Below are 23,328 nucleotides of genomic sequence, written 5' to 3'. Positions count from 1 at the left end.
CGTAGAACGAGGCGTACGCATTCTTTTGTACATGCGCATCGTTTATAAATGAGGCCCCTCTGGGTTTATGTCGTGGTGCATTTCCACTACGGCCCCAGGCTTAACCAAACACATAACACCACCCAAAACACACCATACCTAGGCTACTGTGAAGCATGGTGGGGGCAACATTATGTTCTGGGGATGTTTCTCTTCAGCGGGAACTGGGCAATTTGTCAGGGTAGAAGGGAAAAGGATGCTGCCAAGTACACCCAAAGAGAGCAGTCCATCACCAGTCCCTACAGAATTTGGCTGAATTTGAACAATTCTGCACGGAAAACTGTTTTATTATAGCCTACATTTCCCAATCTAGGTGTGCAAAGCTATAGAGACATATCTTTGATCAGATTGATGGCTGAAATGAAAGCAAAAGGAAACTCTACAAAGTATTAAGTCAGGGGTAAGATGACTTTCCCAACCCTGTTATTCCAGCTTTTAATTTTCTTATAATTTTCAGAACTGTTGACTTTTCCCCCCCATTATTTTGATGTTGTACAGCTAAATTTGTTAATAAAACTGTAAAAAAGAATTTTCAAATGGGTTTTGATTTCAGGCTGTAAGACAAAAAAGTAACTATTTCAAAAGGGTATGATGACTCCCCCTGGCCCTTGCTTTTCTGCAACGTTAGAGCCTTAGCCTACATATATTTGATTTTATATTAATTGATATGCTTCACATTTCTGTATAGGCTTGTGGCTTAATCACACATTTCAGCCTATCACTGAAACAGGAGCTAGTAGTTATAGTCCGTGAGCCAGAGGGGTTGGTCGTTACCGAAAAAGTGGCAAAGGCTACCATACCTTTTCTGAAAGCCTGCAGCTTTTCAATGATGTATGATGGCCATCTGACAAAAGTAGCTGTTTTGAGTTATGATGCATAATGTAAACTAAGGTTGAAGAAATAATGCGTATAAATCAAGCAGAACACTGAAATATTTTATTTTGTTATGTTTGGTATCATTTTAAAGGGGAGACTCTGAGCTTTCATTTAAATCCTTTTGTGAACATTTTGGATAAGTACAGCCAACCCTGGAGCTCTTCAAACCTTTAATCACACACATTTTCCTGCCATTTCCCTGCCATCTTTTGTCTTTTAATCCTGTGGCACCTGGGAGCATCAGAGAAACAAAATTCAAACACTGAAATACTGGCATGACCCTATGGATTCAGAAAATGTATCATTTACCCATATTATCTGATTTGGAGGGGATGATTTTCCGTCTTATATCAGACATGGCGTTTTTTCAAAGACATAAACAGTAGTGTACTATTACCCTTAAGGTTAATTTGTTGATATGTCGAGTTGAAAGTCTGAGGTAAATATATTTGAAATAATAATTATTGATACAGATCATTTTGAAAAAGTTGTTATTCAGCATTCTCAGCATTTTTAGATAGTTAAAAAGGTCCTTAATACATATCCACCACATATCATTTATATCAGGTCCCCACTTTCTTTGAATTTACATAAAAAAATGAATGCCTTGTTCTCAGGCAAGAAAATACACGTATTCAAAACTCAAAACAGCTACTCTTGTCAGATGGCCACCATACATCATTGAAAAGCTGAGATTCCAGGCTTTCAGAAAAGGTATGGTAGCCTTTGCCACCTTTTCGGTAACGGTTTCCATAATTTGAGGCCCTGGCTCACGGTCTATTAGCCTACTGCCAGTAACCGCCAGTAACACACAAACCAAACCTGAAGATCCGAGTTTCCTGCAGTCAAACTCCTCTCCAGGCGATGGCAGTCGTGTGCTGTTTTGCAGTTAGTTGGCCAGCCACGAGGAATTCATTTATTTTCGTCTCAGAGATGTTTTTACGGCGTCCTCAAAGTTTAGGACTTTAGTTTCATTGATGTTGTTGCAGTTTTTGGAGATGAAAGCTTGATACACGTCTCGCCCTTTGCTGTCTATGGTCTTGCCAGATTAACAAATCTTAGTATGCGGAGCAGCGAACTTCCTTGAGGTAGGCTGTGTCTGGTCATTTATTTGGTGTGTAGGCTACCATCTGTATTGTTTAACTTGGAGTTCTAGTTGAATAATATCCAATTCCACACTATTTGCATTTGATAAATAAGCAGGTTGTGTTCTTCTGGGTAAAATAATTCGACAGAGTTCCCTATCATGATTTCATGGTAGAAAGAAATCGGTGTGCTGTAGTCTGCATTCGGCAATTCTTCGATTAGTTACCATGTGTTTTAGCTAGCCTAACTGATGCGTTTGCAAACAATTGACGAAACATTTATCAAAACAACACTTACCAAATTAATCTAAAGGCAGGTAAACACGTTGGCTTAACGTTTATGTTAGTACCTGAACGGGAAACCGTTGACAACTGATGCTTTAGTCTACCGACAAGGCAAATTAATACTTCACGGGAGAGTTTATTGATTTCTATTGGAGATTGGACAGCTCCATAAACTGCCGTCAAGTCATTGCTGGAGACGTTAAATCATCTTTATTTATCACAAACGTAAGCTGTTGTGCTCAGCTTTCCGGTTTTATTTAATGATGGATAAAGACATGAAGAATTTGAAAAGATGGTGATTTGCAATATAGACAGGATGTAAAATGGTAATTACATAATTCACATTTATTATATACAGATACCTTCTCTCTAAGAGAAAAGAAGAGATAATAATATTGAATAGAAATAAATGGAGAACCCCACAAAATAATAATAAAAGAGCTCTTAAAAATGCAAAGTATCAAATCAATAGTAAAAACTCAAATGGCAAAAAAAAGCAAATACCCAGGTTGTGTAGTGTAGTGTACAGTGTCCGTGTATTGTCGAAGTCAGCCTCCTACGTCACAGACTGCCGCCGCCACCGACACGTTTCGCCTTGAGCACACTGAGGATGGTTCTAAGCCGAAACGCGTCTGCATATAAACGTGTTTTATTGCACACAGTGCGGCCTTTTTCCTTTTCCGAGGTAGGTCAGTTGATCATGTCAGTTCCTGACGTTTTGTAGTATTTTCTTAATGACGAGTAAAGATCTTGAAAGGGATTATATTGTTTTTTTTGTGTGTGTTGCTCTGACTATAGGTTGTAGAAAACTTTGGATGGGATCATCTTTGGTGCATTGGGGACATGGATCTCGGACATCCGGTTAGTTCTGCTGGTACCGTCACTGAAAAGTAGCAGATTGACTTGTTGAACACGATGATGAAAGAAGAAGATTTAAAAGAGGAGCAATGTGATCATATGATTTCATGTCAAGAAGAAGACGAAAAGCCATTTGTTGACTTTGACTGTCAAACTGAAACAGACTTTGCTGAGTCCAACGTTAGTTACAATGAAACACAACAAACAGCAGCGGAGATTGAAGTGAAGATTGAAGAAGAAGAAGAAAAAGAAGAAGAGTCCAACGGTACTTACACTGAAACACAACAGACAGCAGCAGAGATTGAAGTGAAGATTGAAGAAGAAGAAGAGGAGTCCAAAGTTAGTTACAATGAAACACAACAGACAACAGCGGAGATTGAAGTGAAGATAGAAGAGCAGGATGATCCGCTAGGAAGTAAGTTCTTTTGGAGACAATTCCCATGTATCTTAGATGATCTCACAGTGTTTGGTATGCATGATCTTAAATTGTAAATCAGGAGTAAGTTGAACTAAGGTTATTTTCACCATGACGAGTCAAACACCCACTCGAGCTCTGTTACGTCGATCGAAAGTGTACCTTTTTTTTTAGTTAATTTTTTTAACCACTAACCACTGGAAAATTGTAAAATGTATTGACATAATGTCAGTTGCTAAATATACTTGTACATCAGTAGGCCTAACAAATAACATTTGGCGACAGATACAGTAAATATCAGTTCAAAAATAGAGAAAATAAAAATCTAAATCAATGACCAATAACGTCAGTTACTGAAAAGGTGTCAATCCTTGCTTAAAAAAAAGCTGATTTCCAAAAATAAACTAAAAGGGCCAACTAGGCTACATTGTGTTATAAATGAAGGTTCACCACTGTTATAACCTTGTTCAACATCTTATTCAGGTCAGGCCTTGACATGAGCGCTTCCCTGAATGAAACAGTCCGTCCGTTGCGCATCGGGCGCTACCCTCTTTATCACGGCCTGCAGACCATTTCACTGCCTGTGCGCCATCAGAGCAAAGTCTCTCACAGTTGTCCCATTTGATGTCATGTTCTGCCAGGTAGACTAATTGTTGAGAATGTTGAATAGCTCATCAGCAGTGGCCCTACTTTTGACATACTCGCAGAATAGAATATCTTCGCTCGCTGTCAAGTTAACAAAGCGGACATAGCAATAACTAAACCACCTTTATTACTGTCAGTGGCCTTGTCCACTTGCGAGGCAAAATATGAGTGTTTACGTTTGTCAAGCAGTTGTTCTTCGAGATCGCAGAACAGCAATTGTGTCATTGGACAGATAGCCAAGATATCCTTCAATTTCACTGCGCTCGTCTCAAACATGAACGGGTTTTTTTCCCGCTGCAATTAAAATGCCGACGTCAATCATTTCTTTCGAACTCCAGGACAGACTAACATTTTCATCTGGTCAATGATACAAGAGTCTATATTAGGCCTACCTTGTCTGTGTGTGTTTTGTGATATGGAGGTGCATGCTCGTAATTATCAATAAAGGAAGGCATAGGCTACAGATAAAAAAAATCTCCGGTTTTTCACGTCAGCTCGCGCCCCACCTGGCATGTCTCTGCGCCCCACTAGTGGGGCGTGCCCCACAGTTTGAGAAACGCTGGGCTAGAGTAACCTTCACAGCCTCTTGGTTCTTTAGCAGACGAGATATCATGAACAGTGTTGAATTCCACCTTGTGGAAACATCCTGTATCAGTGGCTCTTTGTCTTGTTCTAGTCGTGCTTGCTCCGTGTGCAGTTCGTCTGTGTTGGAGGGACTATGTTTAAAATGTCCTACAATTTTTCGACATCTTGCCAATGTGGCTGTGAACCCGCTGTCAGCAAGGCGAACTGTGATGGTCCTTTGCAACACGTGAGCAACACACGGCATGTGCTGGAATATGAGCTGTCTCATTGCAGCGACCATGGTTCGGGCACTGTCTGTTCCGATTGTGGTGACTTTTTGTGTGATTTCCCAGGCCTCTGCCACAGACTCAAAATCTTCTGCCACGTTTTCAGCAAAGTGCCTAGTGGTGGTCTTCTGAATGGTTAAGGCAAATGAGTGAAGACGCCACTTCATGTCAATAAAGTGTGCCGTCACACCGAGATAATTTGAATTGCTTACCGAGGTCCAATGATCCCCAGTCAGGGCAACCCACTCGGCTTTCTCCAGCAATAAATGCTCCTTTTCCTCCTTTTCATTGTCATAAAGCTGATGGACTCTTTTTGTCAATGTTTTTCTGTACAGCAGCTCATGTAGGGACAAGTGTTGTAAATTAGCGTCAGCTAAAAATGCTATGATGCATGCATCAGATGACTTTTTAAGCTTGTCTATGTTTTTGTATCTGTCCCTATCTAAATAAACCTTAATAATAATAATATGTTGTGTCAGACGACGCAATCTGCAGTACCTTTTGCAGGCCCTTATGTTCTACCACTCCAAGTGGTCTACAGTCTACTGCAACCCAGTGAGCCAGGGCGTTGGTTATTTTCTCAGACGTGGACTTAGTTACCCTCGTCCTCAAACCAGTCAACTGGTGGAGTGTGGGTTGTGTGTGTGTTGTACCCGGAATCAGGCTAGCGTCCACGCTAGCTGCTAAATGTTTTGCACTAAGGTGATACTTTAAGCTGGATGTGTTGCGGTGATATGCAAATTCTTTGTTGCATAGCTTGCACACAACCATGGTCTTATCGACGCTTCCATCCGCTCTTTTTTTGTAACTAAATTTACCATCCAAGGGGCCAACCAAGGCGGTCACATCAGCTTCTTCATTCATGTTCACTGTGCCACTGTGGTTTGTAGTTGTATGAACCGAACTCATGCACGTTAGTTTGCTCCAGTATAATCGGTCCGTCTGAAACTCATCCAGTGAGAAACGTTCCGCAGTCCAAAATAAATACGATTAAAATGCGTACATTTTTTTTTGTGTAATTAATTCATCTTAATTAACGCATTAAAGTCCCGGCCCTACCAAAAAAGTGTGTGTACAATTAGCTTTAAAATTGTATTTGTTTTGATTACATTGTGTAAGTTGAGATTTATGCTAAATCATTTATTTAACTGCTACTGTATGAACAAAATGCTGATGTTAAAGGGATATTCCACCATTTTTGGAAATACGCTCATTTTCCACCTCCCCTCGAGCAAAACAATCGATATTTACCTTGTTCCCGTTCATCCAGCCATTCTGTGAGTCTGGCGATACAACTTTTAGCTTCAGCCTAGCATAGATCATTGAATCAGATTAGACCATTAGCTTCTCACCTGCTAGCTTCATGTTTAAAAGTGACTAAAATTTCTGGTAATTTTCCCATTTAAAACATGTCTCCTCTCAAGTTAGAAAGTGCAATAAGACCAACTGAAAATGAAACCTGGCGTTTTTCTAGGCTGATTTGACATGGAACTACACTCTCATCTGGCGTAATAATCAAGGCAACTTGCAAACTACTGGCACTACTACTGCTTGTTGTCTATGGGGACTATTTTCAGATGCTTCGTACGATATCACTGCGCCTATGGTACGTTTGCAAGTTACCTCGATTATTACGCCAGATGAGAGTGTAGTTCCATGTCAAATCAGCCTAGAAAAACGCCAGGTTTCATTTTCAGTTGGTCTTATTGCACTTTCTAACTTGAGAGGAGACACGTTTTAAATGGGAAAATTACAAGAAATCTTAGTCACTTTTAAACATGAAGCTAGCAGGCGAGAAGCTAATGGTCTAATCCGATTCAATGATCTATGCTAGGCTGAAGCTAAAAGTTGTATCGCCAGACTCACAGAATGGCTGGATGAACGGGAGCAAGGTAAATATCGATTGTTTTGCTCGAGAAGAGGTGGAAAATGAGCGTATTTCCAAAAATGGCGGAATATCCCTTTAAATGTTTGCAGGAAAAAATGCTATGGCACTTGCGTTCATATGGCAGCACATTTAAAATGAAAATGTGCTATATATTACTTTTGAATTCATTATTGAGTTTTGCGTATAATAATACGATTAATCATGATTAATCAGGGAAATCATGCGATCAATTGCGATTCAAAATTGTAATCATTGCCCAGCCCTAATATATATATACAGTACCCTCCAGAATTATTGGCACCCTTGGTAAAAGTTGACTAAAAATAGGTCTAAAAAATAATCTTTAGGTGATTTATTGTACTCCCACAATGAAAACAATGAGGAAAAATACACCCTGCAAGGGAAGCAAATTTATTCTGAGAAAAAGGAAAATCTCATAAAGAAATAAATGTTTTTAATAAAAACACATCACTCACAATTATTGGCACCCCTACTTGTAATACGTTCTTAAACCTCCCTTTGTCAATAAAACAGCATGTAATATTCTTCTCTGACACCCCATAAAGATTGAGAATACAAAGTAAGGGATTTAAGACCATTCATCTTTACAAAACCTCCCCAGATCGTCCAGATTGCTAGGTCCACACTTGTGCATTCTTCTCGTTGACTCATCCCACTGTTTTTCTATGGAGTTTAGATCAGGGGACTGCTATGGCAATGTCTGAAGCTTGATTTTGTGTTCAGTAAACCATATTTGTTTTGATCTGTGCATTTGTTTTGGTTCATTGACCTGATGAATGATCCAATCATGACCAACTTTTAGGGCCTTGGCAGAGATTGTTTGATTTCCTTTGAAAATGTTCAGGTTTTTCTTGGTGTTCATGATGCCATGCACCTTAATTAGGTTCCCAAGGCCTTTGGGAATTAAAACAGCCCCACAATAGCACAGCCCCTCCACCATAATTCTGATTAGGCATGGGGTTCTTTTTAGTATAGTCATTCTTCTATGTACGCCAAAGACACCTTAAGTGTTTTTAGCAAAAGAGCATAATTTTATTTTCATCTGACAATAGACCACACTCCCAGACATGTCATGGTACCATTCAGTAACTCCTGCCATTTACATTGTTCATTAAATGACTCTACTGGCTTTAACCTGACATGCTGTCTAAATAATCTATTAGCAGTGAGGTCACTTTTGAAGATTTTTGGGGGGGACTTGGTGACCCCAAGATGATAGCTTTGTCTGTTACTCTCAACAGTGGTTCTTATGGATTTTTTTGCCTATCATACCATCCTCCATACTGTGCGTGGGAGCAAGATAGCCATGGGTCTTTGTCCAAGCATGTTTGCCACATTTCCAGATGATTAGAACCTTTTAGTCATCATTTTAACTGGAAATATAGGCATTTTCAACAAAATACCTAGTTTCCATAGACATTCTTTTACTTACAAATGTCAACACAATTTCTTTTTATTTCAATTTAGTGTATTGTCTTGTCTCTCCAATGTTTAAAAATGACTAGAGGATTTAGCCTCTGAGTGACTTCATTTTCATACCATAGTGAAAAAGAACGTCATGAACTATTTCTGAAAGTTCACAGACACTCTGATTTACTTTAAAACGTTGAATTTACATAGGAAAATGCTCCTGTTAAATGTTGTACATAATATGTTTCAGGGGTGCCAATAATTGTGAGCAAGCTGTTTTTGTTAAAAATATTTATTTCTTTATGAGATTTTCCTTTTTCTCAGAATAAATTTGCTTGCCTTGCAGGGTATATTTTTCCTCATTGTTTTCATTGTGGGAGTACAATAAATCACCTAAAGATTATTTTTTATACCTATTTTTAGTCAACTTTTACCAAGGGTGCCAATAATTCTGGAGGGTACTGTATATAAAGATCCATGGACAGTACGATGAACTCAACCTGCAACACTGTAGTGCGAACAGCATTTTGCAACTAAAAGTGGCTTTACAAGATTTTAATATTATTGCAGATGATCAAATTGGCCTAGGCGATGTCTCACTCATGTCTATGGCTTCTTTTTTGCATGATAGTTTAAACAGCTTTTCCTGCAACTAAATGTTCCTTCGGTTTTCAGGTCATATTCTGTTTTTTTACTTGCATTTTACTCAGTCCCCCAACTTTCTTGATCAATGGGGTTTTAGAACACCTGTGATTCTAACTTGCATGGTAACTCTTCCAGGTACACCAGAAGACCAAACTTTAACACAACCGGAGATCCATGGACGGAATGATGAACTCGACCTGCAACATAAAGGAAGTCTCTACAACGGCACAGTCTGCAGGAAGAGTTTAGCCACAATGAGTGAACTGGAGAAACACCAGCAAACACACACTGTTGACTTGAATCTAAAGAAGAACACCGTCAAAAGGCCTCATGAATGTCCAGAATGTGACAAAACATTTACGTCTCAAACACGTCTTGAGAAACATATGAGAACACACACCGGAGAGAAGCCTCATAAATGTGCCCAGTGTGGAAAAGGTTTTTCATACAGTTCAACTCTTAAAGTCCACATGTTAGTACACACTGGAGAGAAGCCTCATAAATGTGTCCAGTGTGGAAAAGCATTTGTAAAGGTTTCAGATCTTAGACGGCACATGTATACGCACACTACAGAAAGGCATAAGGAGGATACTAACAACGGCACTCATAACTGTGTCCAGTGCGGAAAAAGTTTTTTTTCAAATTCGTGTCTTAAAAGACACATGGCAACGCACACTGGAGACAAGCCTCATCGGTGTGATCAGTGCGGAAAAGCTTTTGCCCTATTATCGACACTTAAGCACCACATGCTAATTCACACTGGAGAGAAGTCCCATGTCTGTGTCGAGTGTGGAAAATGTTTTTCAAGAATGTCAAATCTTAAAAGCCACATGCTAACACACATTGCTAGGAACCTGCATAAATGTGCACGCTGTGGAATTTTTTTTTCACACGTTGAACATCTCAGAGCTCATGTGCAAGTGCACACTGCAGAGAAACATCACCAATCTGCATCTGAAGATGGTAAAAACTATAAGCTAACTCACACTGGAGAGAAGTCTCATAAATGTGCCCAGTGTGGAAAATCATTTAAAAGCACCAGAGATGTTAAACGCCACATGCCAATACACACTGCAGGGAGGCCCCATAAATGTGCCCAGTGTGGAAAAGCATTTCAAAGGTCCGTCGATATTAAACGCCACATGCAAATACACACTGGAGAGAAGCCCCATAAATGTGCCCAGTGTGGAAAAGCATTTCAAAGGTCCGTCGATGTTAAACGCCACATGAAAATACACACTGGAGAGAAGCCCCATAAATGTACCCAGTGTGGAAAAGCATTTCAAAGGTCCGTCGATGTTAAACGCCACATGAAAATACACACTGGAGAGAAGCCCCATAAATGTGCCCAGTGTGGAAATTGTTTTACACTAATGACACAGTTGAAACGCCACATGTTCACACACACTGCAGAGAAGCCCCATGAATGTGCCCAGTGTGGACAAGGTTTTACACAAATGATACAGTTGAAACGCCACATGCTAACACACACGGGTGAGAAGCCTCATCAATGTACTCAGTGTGGAAAAGCTTTTACGCATTCTTCCACTCTTAAATGCCACATTCGTATACACACTGGAGAGATGCCTTATCAATGCACTCAGTGTGGAAAATGTTTTCCATATTTTTCTCTTCTTAACTGCCATATGCACATACACACTGGAGAAAAGCCTCATAAATGTGCCCAGTGTGGAAAAGGATTTTCACGAATGTCAACTCTTAAAATCCATATGCGAACTCACACTGGAGAGAAACCTCATCAATGTGACCAGTGTGGGAAAGCTTTTAGACAAGTTTCAAATCTTAATATACATATGATGAGGCACACTGGCGAGAATCCCTTTAAATGTGCCTACTGCGGAAAATCTTTTTCTATCATTGCAAGACTCAATGGTCATATGCAAACACACTCCGGAGAGAAGCCTCCAGAATGATCCAAATCCATTGTGACATCACATACTGGAGAGAACTCTCGTGAGTGTTCCAAATCCATTGTGACATCACATACGGGAGAGAACCCTCATGAGTGTTCCAAATCCAATATGACATAGGGTGCGTTCGTAAATTGCACTCCGAGCGCTCCGAGCACACTCTGAAACTTTTTTAACCGTTCGTAAATTCAGAGTGTGGATGGAATTATCGTTCGTTTATTCAGAGCGTCACACTCTCGGAGCGCTCAGAGCGTACTCTGGGCACTCCAGCTGAAAGGACAGAGTAGCAGAGTGTGACGTCACATCAGTCAGCTAGTAACGAATCTAGTTACCTACGTAACGTTAACAGGTTAGCATTTTAGTGCTAGTGCTAGAAGAACGTTTCCAAGTTGACATTACAAGCGTTGCTCATCAAGATTATGTAGACGGTTTAAATAACTGCTCTCACATTGTTCTTCATCATCACTGTCAAGAAAGCTCTTGCATCAGTGGAATTGAGTTTTGAATAATACATAAACCCTGTTTCAAAAGTGCCGTAGTGGCGTCCATATTGTAAACATAAACACAAATAATCGTTCGTAAATTCACTGGGAGTTAGAATGCTCGTCTTTTTCGAACTTCAGAGCGTTATTCTATTTTTCAGAGTGTCAGATTGAATTTACGAACGCACCCATGATACTGGAGTGAAACCTAATGAAGAGGACAGGACCGTAGAAAGGCCTTCATGAGTTTCAAATCTCTGCTATATACGGCCCTGGGCTGGCCCCAGGTCACTGTTCCCTACAAAATTTGACTGAATTTTAACAATTCTCCACGGAAAACTGTTTTATTATATATTTCCCGATCTAGGTGTGCAAAGCTATAATAGAGACATCCAAACAGATTGATGGCCGAAATGAAATCAAAAGGAAGCTTTAGAAAGTATTAAGTCAGGGGTATGATGACTTTTCCAATCCTGTTATTCCAGTTTTTAATTTTCTATTAATTTTGTCAGAACTGTTGCCTCTTTTTTCATTATTTTGATGTTGTAGCCTACAGCTAAATGTGTAAATAAAACTGGAAAAAAGATTTTTCAAATGGGTTTTGATTTCAGGCTGTAAGACAAAAAAGTAACTATTTCAAAAGGGTATGATGACTTTCTATTGGCACTATACACACCCAGCATGCGGTACTGTTACAATACCGGTATAGTTAATTGATCTACCAGACATTTAGTCATTAAGGCTGTTTATGTGTACTGTTACAATACCGGTATAATTGATCTACCAGACATTTAGTCATTAGTCATTAAGGCTGGCTGTTATATGTATGCAGTAACCAGGGGCGCCTTACTACCATCTGAGGCCCCTGGGCTATGAAGAACCCCCCCCCCAAAAAAAAAAAATCTTTGATGGCCCTTTATTCACCCTTTTCCTGTTTGCTTTTCTGTGGCTCAATCACACATTTCAGCCTATCACTGAAACAGGTGCTAGTAGTTACTGCCAGTAACACACATACCAAATAGGGGCGCTTATAGACGGGCCCTGCACAAACCAAACCAGAGAGCCAAGATCCGGTTTTCTTGCAGTCAAACTCCTCTCCACGCGGTGGCAGTAGTGCGCGGTTTTGTGGTCGGTTTGCCAGCCACGAGGAATTTATTTGTTTCGTCTCACGGATGTTTTTACGGCGTCATCAGGGAGTTTAGGACTTTCGTTGGTGTTGCTGTCTTTCTTTTAGGTCTGTGGGGATGAAACGATGAAAGCTTGATATACGTCTCACCCTTTGCTGTCTATGGTCTCGCCAGACACCAAATTCACAAATCTTAGTATGCGGAGCAGCGAACTTCCTTGAGGTAGGCTGTGTCTGTGGTCATTTATTTGGTGTAGGCTACCATCTGTATTGTTTAACTTGGAGTTCTAGTTGAATAATATCCAATTCCACACTATTTACATTTGATAAATAAGCAGGTTGTGTTCTTCTGGGTAAAATAATTCGACAGAGTTGCCTTTCATGATTGGTAAAAAGAAATTGGTGTGCTAGTCAGCATTAGGCAATTATTCGATTAGTTATCACTGTTTTAGCTAGCCCAACTGATGCGTTTGCAAACAATTGACGAAACATTTATCAAAACAACACTTATCAAATTAATCTAAAGGCAGGAAAACACGTTGGCTTAACGTTTATGTTAGTACCTGAACGGGAAACCGTTGACAACTGATTCTTTAGTCTACCGTCAAGACAAATTAATACTTCACGGGAGTTTATTGAATTCTATTGGAGATTGGTTAGCTCCATGAACTGCCGTCAAGTCATTGCTGGAGACGTTAATTAGTAAACTGGCAGGCTGCCACCCTCATTGTCAAGTAATGAATCATCTTTATTTATCACATGATGGGCTGTTGTAAAACATCTAGTGTAAAGGCATTTAGGTGCTCAGCTTTCCTGGTTTTGTAAGGATGGATAAAGACAGAAGAATTTGAAAAGATGCAAATAATTTGAGAGGGAAGGGGGTAAAAGGCAAGTTCATGTAACATACTTTAAAGAGTTGTATGCGTGCAGAGGGTGCCAATGGCTTGAGGAAAGAAACTTCTCCTCAGTCTGTCATTTTTAGCTCTGTGGGAACATGACACGTCTGCCTGACTTGAGTGGTTTAAACAAGCAGTCCATGGTCAGGCTGTGAAATGTCCTTTCAAATTGTTTGGGCCCAGTGGTGTAGTCTAGTTAGCTGTAGTGGATATACTGTGATGCCGTAGTTACCTAGTGGGTATATTGTGATCAACCCCAAATGTTAATACGTAACCTTCCTTGCCCATTTTAAATGGGTATACTGATATGGTGATGCTTTTTAGTAGGCCTGCACGATTCAGGGAAAAATATGAATCATGATTTTTTTAGCTTAGAATTGATATCACAATTTTCTGCCATGATTTTCTCCCTTGCAAAGTGCAATGTTTATTGCACACATGAACCATGACAAAAACAAAACTAATTGGCAGTAGGCCTACCATACATAGATTTTTGTGGGCATCTATAGCACATTGCCTATCACTACAAGCCTATAAACATAACTGCATGGCCAATTTTTCAATTTTTTCATTGAAGCCTTCATTTACACAGGTGTGTGGAGTTGGCTCAAGGAACATTAAGATATTTATAAAATGTCAGCATTTTAAGTCAATTTGCAATATCTACAAAATAAATCATTCATTTTTGATCGGCTCCTACACTGAGAGACTGACCCTCGTCAAGTCAAGTCAAATTCAATTATAAAGCGCATTTTTTGTAGGCTATGTATTTTTGTTTGAATCCAAAATACATCCACACCAATGAATGAGAGCCTTTATCGGAACGACTCTCGTCACTAGTAGGCTACCCTGCTTCCATCAATAGCCTATCCATTTTGTTGCAGCATTTGCTGCTACAGCTGGACTCTCCGAACTACTGCGTTCTCCACAAGCGAAACATGTGACTGAAAGGCGCTTTGTCATTGGCTGAGGGTGAAGCCCTGAGCTTTGTGAGAAGAGAACCGGGAAGGAAGAGCTTGGGAGCGTTTTAAAAGTTTAAAACTCACAGAAGAAATTAGCGTTTGTGATGCATGAATTAAATTACTCATTAAATTAAATGTGAATCGAAATCAATGAAAAATTAAATCGCATACAGGGAAATCGAGATCACTATTTTATAACGATTTATCGTGCAGGCCTGCTTTTTAGGTGGGTATACTGCGTAGTCTTGCCTATGTAGCACCCCTCTGCTCTGAGGGGAGGGGGTGGGGGGGGGGGGGGGGGGCGGGGGTGCAATATATACAGGATGTAAAATGATAATTACATAATTCAGATGTATTATATACAGATACAGGGTTTCCCCCAGAAAATTTGTTAGTTAAGGTGGTGTCTGTCCAGGGGAAGAGGGCGTCGCCGTAGCGTCCCCGCCACATCGCCGCCACTGCCCTCGATGGGGGGGGGGGGGTCGAGACCGTTGGTTGAACTGCAGCCGAGACCGAGTGACAACGGCCGAGTCTTTTAGGAAGCAAGTCTGAGTCGAGACTGAGTCTTAAAGGAGTCAAGGCCGCATCAAGACCAACCAAAGAAAGGGGTTTTCATAATTTACATCACCAAGGATCATATAACAGTTCAATTCCCAAAGGGTAGAGATTGTTGGCTACAGGAGCAGTCTAGCACACACTTGTCTAAATAACTTCTTTTCTGATTTACTTTAAGACAAGGAGGTCAGCTGAAGTAAAAAATTAGTAGGCTGTCAGCATTTCATTAATGTTGAACATTTTGAATTTTGACACTAATGACAGCAATATACCTGGATTTCACATTCATTGTATCAGATTTAATTGAATCAGCAACCAATTAAACATCATTAACACAATTTAGACAATATTATACCTTAAAAGTTTACAACTCCAATGCAGGGCCTTTTGTATCTTTCAAAACCTTTGCACTGCTCAGCATAGCACCATAGGATATATTTTAAAGCCAGTCAATATTATAGTATTCTATTAAAACCAAGAATATTTGCAAATTGCAATGGTGGATATTTTAGAATATATCATGAAATAAAGATGAAACTGTATGAAAATGTAACATTGCGACTGTATGGTATAGTTAATGAATTGTGATTTAGTAGGCTAAAGCTGCAATTCTTTGATTGAAGCTGTAGGCCTTTATTGTGCGTGCCTGTTGCTCATATAGCCTAAGAGAGCCGGAACGTTTTTAATGCTTTTTAAAATATGATTAGCGAGATCGTACCGCATTGAACACTAATATTTTGTCACTAGCAACCAGATCTGTGATCTGTCAAATACAGTTGCATGTTCAGCTCTGAACAAAAACATCCAGGAATTATTTATACAAAACAGAAACATGCGTCCCGCCCGGTCGGGATGAATGAAACTGGCATGGGAGACAAGAGGCTATAGTTTAAAGTTTAAACTAGCCAGTGTAAACCTCAGACAATTTACAACACGTGAATGAATAGCCGTCACAAGTTGTTGTTAGCTGTAGGCTAGATGGCACAAGTATTTGTCACAACAAATTACAAGATGCAGTGGGCTATGCATTCATAGTAGACGAGTGATTAAAAAAAGAAAAGATAAAGCGCTCAAAAGTGTTATGCCGCTCATCCCACACATTTGGTAGATTCAACGGAGAACCATTCCTGTGAGAGTCGTCAAATCTAGCTAGGTTTAGGCTATTTGTGTTCGCAGTCACTCTGAGATATGCGTGGCAGTGGCACCTGACCTGATATCAAATACTCATGCTGAATGAGCGCGTCGCCTGTGCGCATAGGCCAACTCGATTTTGAAAAAGTTTATTTTTTTATGCGTTCTACAGAGAAGGGAGACTAGCGGCTACGGTTTGGAATGACATGGAGAAAACATGACAGAGTAATACGGCGAATATCACTATACATAATATATTTATTTATTTATTTATTTATTTATTTATTTATTCATTTATTTATTGAAGACGCTAGTTAAGGCGGCAGCCCTGTGTTGTTAAGGCGGCCGCCTTAGCAGGAAAGCGCTGCGGGAAACCCTGAGATACCTTCTCCCCACAAAATAATAATAAAAGAGGTCTTAAAAATGCAAAGTATCAAATAAATAGTAAAAACTCAAATGTCCAAAAAAGACATTCTCGAAGTCAGCCTCCTATGTCACAAACCGCCGCTGCTGACACGTTTCGCCTTAGCTTGAGCACACTGAGGATGGCGCTAAGCCGAAACGCGTCTGCCTATAAACGTGTTTTATTGCACAAAGTGCGACCTTTTTCCTTTTCTGGGTTAAGTCAGTTCCTGACGTTTTGTAGTATTTTCTTAAAGGGATATTCCGCCATTTTTGGAAATACGCTTTTTCCCACCTCCCCTCGAGCAAAACAATCGATATTTACCTTGTTCCCGTTCATCCAGCCATTCTGTGAGTCTGGCGATACAACTTTTAGCTTCAGCCTAGCATAGATCATTGAATCGGATTAGACCATTAGCTTCTTGCCTGCTAGCTTCATGTTTAAAAGTGACTAAGATTTCTGGTAATTTTCCCATTTAAAACGTGTCTCCTCTCAAGTTAGAATGTGCAATAAGCACCAAATGAAAATGAAACCTGGCGTTTTTCTAGGCTGAGTTGACGTGGAACTACACTCTCATCTGGCGTAATAATCAAGGCAACTTGCAAACGTACCATAGGCGCAGTGATATCGTACGCAGCATCTGAAAATAGTCCCCATAGACAACAAGCAGTAGTAGTGCCAGTAGTTTGCCAAGTTGCCAGAAATCTTAGTCACTTTTAAACATGAAGCTAGCAGACGAGAAGCTAATGGTCTAATCCGATTCAATGATCTATGCTAGGCTGAAGCTAAAAGTTGTATCGCCAGACTCACAGAATGGCTGGATGAACGGGAACAAGGTAAATTTCTATTGTTTTGCTCGAAGGGAGGTGGGAAATGAGCTTATTTCCAAAAATGGCGGAATATCCCTTTAATGACGAGTAAAGATCTTGAAAGGCATTCTACAGTTTTTTTGTGTGTGTTGCTCTGACTATAGGTTGTAGAAAACTTTGGATGGGATCATCTTTGGTGCATTGGGAACATGGATCTCGGACTGCCGTCTAGCTCTGGTGGTACCGTCACTGAAAAGCAGCAGATTGACTTGTTGAACACGATGATGAAAGAAGAAGATATAAAAGAGGAGCAATGTGATCATATGATTTCATGTCAAGAAGAAGACGAAAAGCCATTTGTGGACCCCGACTGTCAAACTGAAACAGACTTTGCCGAGTCCAACGTTAGTTATAATGAAACACAACAGACAACAGCGGAGATTGAAGTGAAGATTGAAGAGCAGGATGATCCGCTAGGAAGTAAGTACTTTCGGAGACAAATCCCATATCGACGCCTTATTAAACTTATCGCCATTCGTCATCGTCATTTTTTTTTTTTCTTTTCAAATTTCATTTTTTTCCATAAATCTTATCCTCTTTATGCCTGCCACCTCTGGTGAAATGTATAAAATCTTAAATGACTTAGAACATGTATTTTTCCCCAATAATTACAATTGCCTAAATCAATAAGTCTTGATAGTGTGACTTAGGCAATATTGATTTTGAAATGGCGACAAGGAGAAAGAAATTGTTCTCTGCAGATGAAGTTATTGACATGATCCAGGGGGCATACCCAACTGGTAAGTATAATGAGAATTTGTATAACATTAGTCAGGCTATAGGCTGAATAGTGATCAGTTATGTTTTGTTTTTATTATGTATTTTAGTCAGCCTTAGGCTATAAGTGAAATAGCAAGCCCATGAAGCTATCATTCAGAATGGAGCGGCTACACAATCTGTGGCTACTAAACTTTGTCTTTTCAAAATGTTTCATCTAGCCTACATGGTTTTCTTCTAATATTTCCTCTTTCAAATGAATCATTGACTACAATTGTAGGATCATCTAGCAGCTAGATCATATTATCCTAACCAGTTACTAACAAGTTAATTGCCAGTCCAAAAGCTAGTGTTTCTCTTGCATTATTGTAGGCTACCTTTAGCTTAGCACACAACATACATACAACATACTGACATACTGCCCACCACCCTCTGAATCATCAGTATGCCACTGCCCCACACACACAGCACACTAACAACCCCACCCCCCCCCCATCACACACACACACTGCCCCTTACCAGTGTCTTATTAAGCTACATACATACAGCACACTAACCCCCCCCCCATCACACGCACACACACGCATACACACGCACACACACACACACTGCCCCTTACCAGTGTCTTATTAAGCTACATACATACAACATACTGCCCACCACCCTCTGGATCATCAGTATGCCACTGCCACACACACACTTACAGGCTCTCTCTACTAGAATGACCCCATGCAGTTGGGTTGACCCTTTGAGCCGTGGATCTGCCCAAGGTTTCTTGCTGGACAAGAGAGTTTTTCCTTGACCCTGTTGCTCCTGGGTGTCCCTTGGTGCTCCCCCCCACACACACACACACCCTACACCAGTCATTTTCTGGAAATCTCACGAGCATGATGATTTCCTGAAAATGACTTTAACTTACTTCCCATGACTTGCGGGCTATTCAATACAGCCGTGAAGGCAAGGTTTATTTCAAGGTGTCCTTTACACAAGGTATTCTATGGGAGGAACTGCCACAGCGAGTACAGGTCCCAAATTAGCCTAGATTAGGATGTTTTCTTCTGCTTTGCCAATCAAGCAAAGAAAGTTCCAGGACCTCCAGTCAATGAAACCCATCATGCCTGTTGAGTTTCATCACTTCTTTTACCATTTGCCTCATCAATAAGCAAGAGCCCAAAGAAGAGAGAGTAATGAAGATGATGGGAGAGGGGAGACAGGAGTTAGGATACATAATTGAAAATATTTCAATTTAGTGTATTGATATTTTAAGATGTAGATGAATTCATAGTATGTTTAGTTTGTCTATTAGTGCATTATTCTTGATGGAGTTGAAGTTATGGAATTGCCTAAGTCAACATGGACATGTTCATGAAATTGCCTAAGTCATTTTGTATCTGTTATGATACATAATTTATTAAAATTATTATTACTATGTCATCAATTTGTATGGCCTTTTTAAAAAAAGTGTCAATAAATATCATTCAGTTAGTTTTTGGTGAAGTTTTTTATGTCTCCTGAAATGTTGGAAAAAATAACTTACGCGATTAGTTTAATAAGGCGATGATATCTTAGATAATCTCACAGTGTCTGATATGGATAATCTTAAATTGTAAATCCGGAGTAAGTTGAACTCAGGTTATTTTCACCATGACGAGTCAAACACCCACCCAAGCTCCGTTATGTCGATAGAAAGAGTACCTTGTTTTTAATTCATTTTTTCATTTTAAAAAATGCCTCTGACTCTGCATTCAGACCAAGACCGTCAAAAGTGTCAAAGTCGCTGGTGAAGCTCATAGCTCGACGCTCAACCCAGTTCGGCGGCGAAAGCGGCAAAGCCATGACGTGAAACATTCGAACAAACCACAAGCAGCAATCCTGCGAGTTTGACATTCTGATTAGTTAACGCCGAACTGTGTCATAGCTCATTACCATAAAGTTAACTGGGGCTCAACTTTTTTTTTACGCCCGTGCAGCTCATGAAGCCACGCTCATGTCCAGAACGCTTTTGACGCTGGTAATGCCGACTCTCCATAGAAACTCAATGATTTCCGGCGCTCCTGACGCTTTTGACGGTCTTGGTCTGAATGCACAGTGACAGGGTGCCTCTCATTTAGTCTTTTACACACCCACCCTTCCTTCCTCGGCCCTCATCCTCACTGATCTACATAAAGAATGATGGGGTGGCAACAATGGGATAGTCTATCCAGTCTTAGTAATAGATCAGTGGGAACGAACCTGGAGGATCGAGCATCGAGGATCGAGAAGTGAAGTTGAGAGGCACCCACAGTGTCACCACTTTTTTGGGTTTTAGAGCATCTGTGATTCTAACTTGCTTGTAAAACTTCCAGGTACCTCAGAACACCCACATGTAACGCATCAGAAGATCCATGGCCAGGATGATGAACTCGACCTGCAACATGAAGGAAGTCTCTACCACTGCACCGTCTGCAGGAAGAGCTTCACGGCCCTGACAGAACTTGAGAAACACCAGCAAACACACTTGAATCTAAAGCGGAACACTGTCAAAAGGCCTCATCAATGTGTGGAATGTGAAAAAGCATTTGGAACACGAGAACGTCTTAAATTCCATTTCAGAACACACACCGAAAAGAAACCTCAAATATGTGCCCAGTGTGGAAAAGCATTTCCAACACTAACACGTCTGAAAATCCATTTTCTGATACACACTGGTGAGAAGCCTCATAAATGTGCCCAGTGTGGAGAATGTTTCCCATACAGGTCAACTCTTAAGACCCATATGTTAATACACACTGGAGAGAAGTCTCATCAATGTGCCCAGTGTGGAAAATTATTTTCATGCAATTCAATTCTTAAAAATCATATGGTAATACACAGTGAAGAGAGGCCTCATAAATGTGCCCAATGTGGAAAATGTTTTTTACGAATATCACATCTTAACGGCCATATGCTTACACATACTGGAGAGAGGCCTCATAAATGTGTCCAGTGTGGAAAATGTTTTTTACGAACATCACAACTTAAAAGCCATATGCGCACACATACTGGAGAGAAGCCTCATAAATGTGCCCAATGTGGAAAATGTTTTTTACGAATATCACATCTTGAAGGCCACATGCTTACACATACTAGAGAGAGGCCTCATAAATGTGTCCAGTGTGGAAAATGTTTTTCACAAATTTCCAATCTTGATTTCCACATAATGACACACAGTGGAGAGAAGCGATGCTACACGTGTGTCCAGTGCGGAAAAGCCTTTGCACACGTTTCAACTCTAAAATACCACATGCGTTTACACACTGGAGAGAAACTTCATCGGTGTACTCAGTGTGGAAGACCGTTTACAACACAGCGACATCTTAAAACCCATATGCGAACTCACACTGGAGAGAAGCCTCATCAATGTGCCCAGTGTGGAAAACTTTTCTCGTTGAGTACAAATCTTAAAAGCCACATGCGAATACACACCGGAGAGAGGCCTTATAAATGTGTCCAGTGTGAAAAAGCTTTTAGAACGTCTTCAGATCTTACACGCCACATGGATACACACACTCGAAATAAGGAAGCGCAGAATACCATCAAAGGCACTCATAACTGTACCCAGTGTGGAAGAGCATTTTTAAGATCCTCGTATCTGAAACTTCACATGCGGACACACACTGGGGAGAAGCCTCACAAGTGTATCCGGTGCGGAAAAGGTTTTTCGCTCATTTCCGGTCTGAAATCCCACATGCGAACACACACTGGAGAGAGGCCCCATCGATGTGTCCGGTGTGGAAAAGCCTTCAGGCGATTATCACAGTTGAAAACCCACAGGTTTATACATACTAGGGAGAAGCGCCGCGTCTGTGTCGAGTGCGGAAAAGGCTTTTCACAAATGTCACGTCTGCAAACCCACATGCTGACACATTGAACCGTGGTTCCAGCTGGGGCACAACTGGCTGGGGCACCTGCACCCACTGATCTATAAAGAATACCTGGATAGACTACCTCATTGTTGCTGACCCATCAACAATGAAGCCAATGGAACTGTCCCGAGTGGTCCCATAATGGCGGCGATGTGTTCCAATTCCATTGTTGCAGAACGGCAACATTCTTTTACTGTCTTTTACTGTCTATGCATTCCTATGGCAAGTGGTCCCATAATGGCCGCCCCCATGTAGGCTTCAGAATTTTGACGTAGATGCTCTATCCAGGTATTCTTTATAGATCAGTGACCTGCACCATACACCGGTGACCCGGGTTCGATTCCCGCCTCGTGGTCCTTTCCGTATCCCACCCCTGCTCTCTCTCCCATTCACTTCCTGTCACTCTTCAGTGTCACGTCATTAAAGGCATAAAAAGCCCAAAAAACATACTTTAAAATAAAAAATAATAATAAAAAAAATATCTGAACTATGTGGAGACACTTCTCTGATAGCTTCTCTGAGGCGTATATAATTTAAAACCTTAATAAGAGCTGCTTCAGTGCTGTGATTTGCCCAAAAAACTGACTGGGAGTAATCAAAATATCCATGTTTTTTTTTTTTTTTTTCCCGTAAATAAAGACAACAAGAACCAGTGATCCCAAATGACAACACAATTGTATTATCTTTGCCAAGAGAGAGAATGACGCATACAACACAGAATGGTTTGCACCAGACTCTGATCAATTATGCCTGAGTGCCTCCTTTTCTACATGTGTGTACTCAAGCAGAGTCTCTGATTGTACTTAGACACACATTGTCACATGGTTTGAAACTGCGATTCAAATACTTAGCATGACATTTTCACTCTGGCTCTTCACGTGAAAGAGCAACGGAATTTTGACACATGCAGGACATAACTTCTTATCGTAATAACAAAACAGAACTTGTGGGTTACTCGGGTCTTTGGTCATATTTTGCATGCAAAGATATTGCTTATGATACATAAGAATATAGGAAAAGATGGCTTAAGAATATGTGGTTTAAACTTACGACGTTGTAAAAATAGTAAAACATTACTTCTCAAACATTGTCATGCATCTGCATTTGTTACATGTTCTTAATAAATTATTTCTGCAAGTATACTAATGGGGTATTTTTTTGTATAAAAGTGGTGTTCCGCAGGTGATATTGTTTATTGTGTGATTTCATTTTCACTTTTTCTGTGATGTATAAGCGATGATGTAGGCCTAAACCAAAGCAGAGGCAAAATCTTATGTCCTGCAGTCAAGTTTCACTCCAGTCCACGCGGTGGTAGTGGTGCATAGTTTGTGTGATTTGTGCCAAGTGCCACCCG

General features: G+C 40.4%; 2 protein-coding genes and 1 pseudogene across 4 annotated transcripts in view; 2 read left to right on the top strand and 1 right to left on the bottom strand.

The window, feature by feature from the left end:
• The window catches only part of LOC134089003 (zinc finger protein 260-like), a 36,303-nt gene extending 24,294 nt beyond the window's left edge, over positions 1–12,009 (top strand). The window contains exons 1-3 of one of the 3 annotated variants that reach the window (XM_062543382.1): positions 1,809–2,003; positions 3,084–3,558; positions 9,154–12,009. In XM_062543382.1, the coding sequence (XP_062399366.1) occupies positions 3,201–3,558; positions 9,154–10,952 (2,157 nt within the window). In that variant the 5' untranslated portion in view covers positions 1,809–2,003; positions 3,084–3,200 and the 3' untranslated portion in view covers positions 10,953–12,009. Of the gene's footprint in view, positions 1–1,808; positions 2,004–3,083; positions 3,559–9,153 lie in introns of those variants that run through there. The other 2 variants (XM_062543460.1, XM_062543297.1) reach the window with 2 other exon arrangements.
• LOC134076331 (zinc finger protein 850-like) overlaps positions 1–23,328 on the bottom strand; it is a 769,162-nt pseudogene that overhangs the window by 681,956 nt on the left and 63,878 nt on the right.
• On the top strand, positions 12,549–23,070 carry LOC134090993 (gastrula zinc finger protein XlCGF26.1-like). Its single transcript, XM_062544301.1, has 3 exons — positions 12,549–12,780; positions 17,478–17,793; positions 20,436–23,070. Exons 2-3 carry the CDS (start codon positions 17,523–17,525, stop codon positions 21,977–21,979), a joined length of 1,815 nt encoding a protein of 604 aa, XP_062400285.1. The 5' UTR covers positions 12,549–12,780; positions 17,478–17,522; the 3' UTR covers positions 21,980–23,070.

The sequence above is a fragment of the Sardina pilchardus genome, chromosome 1, assembly GCF_963854185.1.
Source record: "Sardina pilchardus chromosome 1, fSarPil1.1, whole genome shotgun sequence".
Taxonomy (NCBI): Eukaryota; Metazoa; Chordata; class Actinopteri; order Clupeiformes; family Clupeidae; genus Sardina; species Sardina pilchardus.
Note: the sequence above shows the minus strand (reverse complement) of the source record. Positions and strands in the feature narration are given on the sequence as shown.